Raw genomic sequence first — 8679 nt, forward strand, 5'->3', positions numbered from 1 at the left:
TTAATAAACACCGAGACCGAGAACAAATCTGAAGCTTCCTCTCGTCCTTTCGAACCCGGGGGCCCAAGGCCATCTTTGGGCTTTTCCCCAGACCATCTGAACAGCTGAGAAATCCCACAAGTAAGGAGATATTTAAACTTCTGAAAGCTCAAAGCATGAAGCAATTCAAGGGAGACGCGTTGGAATGACCAGTGAACTGCTGCAGGAGAAAATCTGGGAGAAACGGGGAGGACATGGACGCAGCTGCTCTAAATGAAGAGATGTCCGTGGACGTGGCCGTTTAACCAGGAGAGCTGGAAACGCCTGAAGGAAGAAGGGAATGAAATATTAGACTGAATGTTGGTGGCAAAGGTATAGGGGAAGATCAGTATTTCTTCTCCTGCCATCAGTAGATCCAGAAAACTCCTGTCCCTGGTGGGAAAACATTGTCATTTCTTCAAAGTATTTAAGTGACCCAGATAATAAAGATTTGCTTATATATGATGAAACCAACAGGTATTAACACCGGTGCCCTTTTCCAGGCAGATATCAGTTGTGTGCCCATGAACAGGCAGCTCTCCTTGTAGGGCCCCAGTATCCTGAGGTGCCGAGCTGGGATTGGCATCTCTTGGAGAGGAGCTGAGGGAGACCAGAGCAGCTTGCAAGCTGATGAGTCTGCTGGAATTCCATCCCCTCCCATTCTACAGTAGCCCTGCATTTCCCTCCTGCAGCCTTGGTCTCCAGCACAGCCATGGAGGCTCTTTGGGCTCTGGACTGTTCCTGCAGCCCCCAAGGGCAGCTGAGCTCTGCCTTTGGCACAGTCAGGCCTGGCCAGCGCAGGCCATGCTCACAAATTGCTTGTGTGTGCCTGGTATTGCTGCCAGCCCCGGCAGCAGCTGTGTGGCCCCTTTGTGGCCCTGTGCTGGCCCAGCCATGGTGGCCCAGCCCCTGTGCAGGCCCAGCCCATGCCAGGAGCATTGCGGCTGGGAACGGCCCCTGTGCCGTGGTGCCCGCAGCAGCCTTGGGGCTCTGTGCCCCATGGCCTCCCTGCTGGGCAGCCTCTGCCAGCTCCTGCAGAGCCCTTGGCACCTGTGGGGCTGCACAGACAGCCCTGCCCCAGGCTCTGCCAGCCTCTGGGCCAGCAGAGAGGCAGCCAGGGCTGGCCATGGCTGGAAACAGGCCCTGACCCCACAGGAGGATGGAGCTGGGCCACAGCCAAACTCAGCCCACGCCAAAGCTGGCCTCAGCAGCCAGGGCTGTCAACACATGGGGACAGAGGCTGGCAATGACAAATGTCCTGGGCCCCCTCCCTACTGTGTCCATGCCCCCAAGGGCACAGAGCAGCCTCCTCTCTGGCCACTTGCCTGTTTGCAATGCCTTGCACAGGCGCTGGCCCTTCCCCACAAGGCCTGGCCTGAGTCCTGCCCCTCCACGCTCAGCCAGGCAGAGATGGACACTGATGGTTTCTAGGCCAGGCTCTCTGAGCCCAGCCCAGCTCCCTGCAAGCTCTGCCAGCTGCCCTGAGCTCTGGGCAGCACCAAGGGCCTCTCCCCAGCTCAGCCCAGCTGGCTCTGGCCCCACAGCTCTGCTCAAGCCAGGCTGCTCTGGGCACTGCCCCACGGCCTCAGCCCCTGGCAAGGGCACAGCAGTAGCTGCAGCTGCCACAGGACTCGGCCCGAGCCATGGGGGAAGGTGCTTGGCCAAGGCCAAAGGAGGCTCCCTGGCTGCCCTGCTCCCCTCGGGCTGAGCTGCTGAGAGCTCTGCAGCCCCTGCTGCCATCCCATCTGCCCAGGGCAGCACGAGAGCCCCGGCCCTGGGGCCCTCAAGAGCTGCTCCTGCTCCAGGCCCAGGGCCCATGCCAAAGCTGGGGCAGCCACAAAGCTGTGCCCATTTCTGTTCATTGCTGCTCTGATGGGGATGGATCCTCAGCCACTTGGAGGGTGCTGATGAATTTTACTACTCCAGAGGCCTCTTCTTTCTTGAGCTCTTTAGTTCAGGAATTAAGGGAGAAAAGCTTATAAACATTTGTTGAAAAATTTGTTCTCTTGTTCATCCGAACAAGAAAAGGCCCTGGGAATAACTGAAATTTTCAATTCATCTGTGGTTAATTAGAGAGATTTCAGAAGTCTATTCAAAGTGAATATACCATATTGAAAACAATGCAGAGAGAACTGTTTTGTCCTATTTTCTTTTCTTCTTTATTGATTGATATCAGCAATCCCCAGTAGATATTGATCCCCAGCACCTCCTTATGCAGTTCTGAACAGATATGAAAATCAAGACCCTTCATGGCTGACAATCAATCACACTTTGTCCCTACCCCCACCCCACCATTTCCCTCATCCAACCCCTGGCTCTCAGAGCAGCTGAGGAATGGAGTCACATCCAGGGGTGTCCCCAGGGCTCAGGATTGGGGCCAGGTCAGTGAAATCTCTTTATTGCTGATCTGGATGAGGCCATCGAGGGCACCCTCAGTCAGTTCCCAGGTGAGCCCAAGCTGGGTGGGAGTGTGGCTGCGCTGGAGGGCAGGAAGCTCTGCAGAGGGATCTGGCCAGGCTGGAGCCATGGGCCCAGGAAAATGGGATGAGGTTCACCAAGGCCAAGGGCCGGGTCCTGCCCTGGGCTCACAACCACCCCAAATCCCTGGCTGTGCCCTGCCCCTGATACCCACAGCCTGTACTCTTTCCTTCATCCCTGCATTGCCAGGGACTTTCTGGGACATGAGAGCTCTGCTCTGGCTATGGAGGGAGGTCCGCGCGTAGCCACTGGAGTGGGGACCACAACTCATCAGGTTTATGTCCTTTGGGGGTCAGGAACTGGTGAGACTCAGGCACAGAAAGTTTCTCTTCATGGCAGGCAGACGAAAGTTGAACAGGACGCAATTTAATAACAATCATGTTCTTCACTGAGCTATGTGTGACGTCCCAGCAGTGTATGATGAGTGCACCCTCCACAAGACATTTCCATACTAAAATTCATTTTAGACAAATGTGGTAGTAGATATAAACACAATTAAGTTCTTGTATCAGCATGCTCCTCCTGGTGTGGGGGCAAAACAGCACAAACAATTCCTGATTTGCAAAGCTGCCAGTGGTGGATGGAGAAGGGAGGTCAGGCTGCTCTTGGTGATGAGGAAATGTTGAAACCAGCCTGACTCATTTCATCTTCTCATGCCCTGGCTGATCTCCCCTCTTTCCCCTTCCACCCATTGGCTTTTGTCTCTCACCAGGCCCCCTGGTGAAGAGCCTGGCTCTGTGTTCTCCATCCCCTCCTCGCTGGCACTGCCAGGCTGGGATGAGGAGCCCCTCAGCCTTCCTTGCTCCGGGCTGGACCAGCCCAGCTCCCTCAGCTTCTGCTCACAGCCCAAGGGCTCCAGACCCACTTTGGAGGCCCTTGCCAGACCCTGCTCCAGCTGCCAGACATCTTTCCTGCCCTGGGGAACCCAACCCAGGCCACAGTGATCTGGATAGTCCCCGTCCTTGATGTCCTGGTCACACAGCCCTGGTCCCTTGTCCCCATGTCAGTCTCTGGGGTGGATTCAGCGGAATATCCTTTGGTGGAGGCTGTGGCTCCAGGTGGGCTGGGGGGATCCTGGGGGACAGGGACCCTGCTGGGCATGAACAGCATTGGACTTGTTGGGAGAAACTGTGAGGGGGAGCTGGGGCGGAGTGACCAACCCAGTGACCTGACAGAGCCCTGCTGGGATGTCACACAGCCCCTCTGGGATGTCACAGCCTGCTCTGTGATGTCACAGCCCATTCTCTAATGTCACACAGCTGGTCTCTGATGTCACAGCCAACTCTGTGCTGTCATAGTCTGCACTGTGATGTCAGACCTCTGGCCTGTGATGTCACAGCTGGATCTCTGATGTCACAGAGGCAGTCTATGATGCCACGGCTGCTCAATGACCTCACATCATGCACTCTGTGATGTCACAGCCCACTCTGTGACCTCATGTTACCAGATGATGAATTGTCTCCACCAGCTGAGCTGACACCTGGATCTTGTTCTCCACACCCCCAGGCCTATGGAAACCACACAATGCCCATTGTGTGAGAAGGGGAACTGGAAGTTCAGCAGCCTCAGTGTCCTCCCAGCTCAGCCAGGGCCACGGGAACATTGGGGTCCACGAGCACCATGGACCACCAGAGAGACCCCCAGGACAGAAGAACACATGGGTAATGGGGAGGGGAAATGTGTTAATGATTTTTGAGGAAATGATTATCAAATGTGTGAAAAAGAATAGAAAATCACCAAATTTGCAGATGACACCAAGCTGGGTGTGAGTGTGGATCTCCTGGAGGGTAGGAGGGCTCTGGTCCCTGGACAGGTCCCTGGACAGGCTGGATCCAGGGCCCAAATCCAACAAGGTGAGGTTTAACCAGTCCATGTGCTGGGTCCTGCACTTTGGCCACAACAACCCCTGGAGCAATACAGGCTGGGGACAGAGTGGCTGCACAGCAGCCAGGCAGAAAGGGACCTGCAGGGACTGATGGACAGCAGGCTGGACATGAGCCAGAAGGGTGTCCAGGTGGTGAAGAAGGCCAATGGCTCCTGGCCTGGATCAGGAATGGTGTGGCCAGCAGGAGCAGAGCAGGGATTCTTCCCCTATGCTCAGCACTGCTTGGGCAGCACCTCGAATGCTGTTTGCAGTTCTGGAGCCCCCAATTTAGGAAGGACGCTGGGGGGCTGGAGCATGTCCAGAGATGGGCAACAAGACTGGGGTGGGAGCACAAGAGCTTTGAGGAGCAGCTGAGAGAGCTGGGGTTGCTTATCCTGGAGGAGGCTCAGAGGAGACAAGGTGGTGTCAAGGGCACAGACTGGACTTGATGATCTCCATGGCCTGTTCCACCCTTGCTGATTCTGGGATTCTCTGGAACCACCCTTGGAGCAGTTGCAGGATGAGCCCTGGGACTCCTCTTCAGGAGCTCCAGCAGCCCAGGTCCCTCAGCATCTGCTGCCAGCCCCAAAGCCCATCCTGTCAGTCCTGCAGAGCCTCTGCAGCTCCTCCTCAGTGCCCAGAACAGGGAGCCCCAGAGCCAGACACAGCAGCTCAGATGTGCCCCCCTGGTCTGGGGTGACTCTGGCAAGGGAGCAGCACCAGGCACTGCAGGAGCCTGCAGACAATTCCTGCAGCACTTGTAGGATGATCCTGCTGCCCAAGGGACGTTCCCATGGGGCCAAGTCAGGAACTGCAATGGGGAGTGGAGCCAGAGAGGAAAGTGCAAAATGGGATGGGCTGTTTGCAGGGGAGGGAACGGGGGGGGGCAATGGGAAGAAATTTGTATCAGGAAGAGTAAAGAAAGCAAAGGTGAAGCCCAGAAAATGCTCAGGGCAGTTTGGGGGTGGCTGCCAGGCAGCCCTGGCTCTGAGCAACAGCGTCTGCAGTGGGACAGGGAACTCCCAGCTGATGGGAGCAAACAATCTGGCTGACTGCAGAGGCCATGAGAAACCTGAGTGGTTTACCTGGTGTCCCCCAGCCCTTGCTGGCCCCAGGGGCTGATGGCATTTGTGCTCCCTCAGGTTCATGTCCCCACACCAACAGCATGGGGGTGCTCCCGCCTGCTGTGTGCAATGCAAACAGGGGCTGCTGAGCCAGTGCTGCCGTGTCTGTGCCTGCAAGGATGGGGCACCTGTGTGAGCTGGGGGAGAGGCCAGGGCTGCAGAGGAGGGATGTTGTTGGCAGCTCCATGAGGACGCTCTGGGACGCTGCCCTGGGCTGTCCAATGCACTGGGAATGGATCAGCCCCTGCTCTGCTGCTCCTTCCCGTCTGCCCCAGGGCCTTTGCAGAGCCCCAGCCATGCTGTTTGCCCCCAGCCTGCCCACGGCCAGCCTGGGGCTGCTCACAGGGCTTTTCTGTGCTGAGCATTGGCCTGTGTGTGTTCTTGAGAGAGCCTGGGCAAGGAGCCTGGAGCCCCCAGGGCCTGGGCTGAGGCGTCAGCGCTGCCCCAGCAGTGCCCATGGCCTGTCCCTGCTGCAGCCCCGGCACTGCCACCCCCAGGGCTGTGCCCGGCCCTGAGAGCACTCAGGCCCTGCAGCAACACCAGGGCCACCAGGGCAGCGGGGCAGGGCCATGGCAGCAGCACTGACAACACCAAGTGCTGCTGCTGCTGGGCACAGCTGCTGGGCCAGTGCTGATCTGCCCCCAGCTCTGCACACAGACATTGCTGCTGCAGCTCCAGAGAAGAGAACAGAAAGGGCATCTGTGGTGAAAACAATGCTGGGAGATCGTTTAGTTCCTTCAAAGCCATCAAGAAACCAGCTCCTCATTGACGCAGTCTGGGGCCACGGTTAAATGGAGGGAAACAAAAGGAGAAATGGCACAAGGAATGACAGTCCTTTGTGGACAATAGGAAAAAAAAAAAAAACAAAGGAAAAAACACCCACAACCAAACCAACAACAAGTATCAAAGATGATTTTTATTATAAGTATTTTTATTTAAGAAATTGGAGATTGGCCAGCAGTTTAATGTTTCTGAAAAGCATCCAGTCATCAGTCTCCACACTGCAGCCCTGAGCTCCTGGTTCCTCAGGCTGTAGATGATGGGATTAAGGGCTGGAGACAACACTGAGTACAGAACTGACACTGACAGATCCAGGGATGGGGAAGAGATGGAGGGGGGCTTCAGGTGGGCAAATGCTGCAGTGCTGAGAAACAGGGAGACCACAACCAGGTGAGGAAGACAGGTGGAAAAGGCTTTGTGCCGTCCCTGCTCAGAGGGGATCCTCAGCACGGCCCTGAAGATCTGCACATAGGAGAAAACAATGAACACAAGACAGCCAAAACCAAAACAGACACTAACTGCAATGAGCCCAAATTCCCTGAGATAGGATTTGTAGCAGGAGAGCTTGAGGGTCTGGGGAATTTCACAGAAGAACTGGCCCAGGACATGGCCATGGCACAGGGGCAGGGAAAATGTATTGGCTATGTGCAGCAGTGAGTAGAGAAAGGCACTGGCCCAGGCAGCTGCTGCCATGTGGGCACAAGCTCTGCTGCCCAGGAGGGTCCCGTAGTGCAGGGGTTTGCAGATGGACACATAGCGGTCATAGCATATGACAGTCAGGAGGAAATACTCTGCTGAGAGGAAAAACAAAAAGAAAAACACCTGTGCAGCACATCCTGCATAGGAGATGTCCCTGGTGTCCCAGAGGGAATTGTGCATGGCTTTGGGGACAGTGGTGCAGATGGAGCCCAGGTCAGCGAGGGCCAGGTTGAGCAGGAAGAAGAACATGGGCGTGTGCAGGTGGTGGCCGCAGGCTACGGCGCTGATGATGAGGCCGTTTCCCAGGAGGGCAGCCAGGGAGATGCCCAGCAAGAGGCAGAAGTGCAGGAGCTGCAGCTGCCGCATGTCTGCCAATGCCAGCAGGAGGAAGTGCCTGATGGAGCTGCTGTTGGACATTACTTCACTCTGGGCATGGTGCACTGTTGAAAAAGACATTGACAAGCTTGGACAGATTTCCTTTTTTATTTCAGGCTTGTGCTCCTTCTGAGTTACTGCTTTACTTTCAGCATTGCACTCAGCCTGAATACTGGGGAGGCCTGAGGGAAAACAGGGCTCCCTGTGCCACAGGGCAGTCAGACCTGCTGGAACCACACAGGTGCCCTTTGTTCATTTAACCTCTCTCTATTTCACCGTGATCACGCTTTAATATTTTTTGAAAAGTGAAGTAGACTTTTTGAATTCTCCAGTTGAATTTTTTTTTTCCCAAACCCTTCTCTCTTTCCCTATGCACATGAACAGGAAAGGATACCAAGGGCTGGTCTGGCTCTCTGCTGCCTGGAGTTGTGCCTACTGGGAGCTGTTTCTCTCTATCCAAGCCTTGTCCCTGCCTGTGCTGCCGGGGCCAGCCCAGCCCTGGGGTCCCAGCTCTGTCCTGCAGACACCTCTCGGCACAGCCTTGTCCCTGTGATGGTGCCCAGGGCAGCCTCGCTCTGCAGCACATCCTCCTTCTCCTCCTGTGCCACAGAGAAACTCGGAGAGTCCTCCTGACACATCCCCCAGGCTATACGGTGCACTGGCTTCAGGAGATCCCTCCAGGAGCACAAGGGACATTGCCCTGCACCCACAGACTCACCATGCACAGGGCTGTGAAGATGTTTCCCCAAGTGAAGTCTCAGCTCAATGTCTTCCCAATCCTGATTGCCTTCAGCCTGTCTCTGCCTGGCTTCTGTCCCCTCAGTGCCTGCAGGCAGAGCCCTCAGCCCTGCTGGGCTGGGAGAGGAGATGGCCCTGGGAAGAGCTGTTCCTTTAAAGCTCAGCAGCACAGAAACAGCACAAGGACTTAAATGAGACTCTTGGGGATTTGGTGTTATTTACATCAGAGTCCCTGAGAGAGTGTTCAAAAAACTTCTCAAGAACTCAAAATTAAATTGAAACTCCAAAGTTTTCCAAGTTTTAATGGGTACCACTGAGAGACACAAATGAGAAATTTTCCCCTGGTTCCAATTAGAGCAGAACACTGGAGGCAGTGATGACAGCTGGGGACAAGCAAGGCCAAGGTGTCTCTGGTGCTGAGCAAAGCTGGATGTGTTTGAGGAATGCCAAGGGCCAAGGCCTGAGCCCCAGCCCCTGGCCAGGCAGATCCTGTCCCTCCCTCCTTGCTCAGGGCTCTTCCCGGGATGGGCACTGGCATGTGGGGATGTGCAATGCCAAGGGCAGGAGCATGGGACGGCCCCTGCCAGGCTGCTGAGCAGGGAC

General features: G+C 55.8%; 1 protein-coding gene across 1 annotated transcript; it reads right to left on the reverse strand.

Annotated features, from left to right (window-relative positions):
• Positions 1-6471: 6471 nt before the first annotated feature.
• LOC128945810 (olfactory receptor 14J1-like) lies at positions 6472-7380 on the reverse strand (the record flags this gene model as incomplete). Its single annotated transcript, XM_054289683.1, has 1 exon — positions 6472-7380. A coding segment is annotated over exon 1 (909 nt), but the record flags the coding sequence as incomplete, so codon positions are not given.
• Between the last annotated feature and the right edge of the window lie 1299 nt (positions 7381-8679).

This window comes from Melozone crissalis, unplaced genomic scaffold (assembly GCF_028551555.1).
Source record: "Melozone crissalis strain CALT ecotype California unplaced genomic scaffold, PUWL_Pcris_2 ptg000068l_1, whole genome shotgun sequence".
Taxonomy (NCBI): Eukaryota; Metazoa; Chordata; class Aves; order Passeriformes; family Passerellidae; genus Melozone; species Melozone crissalis.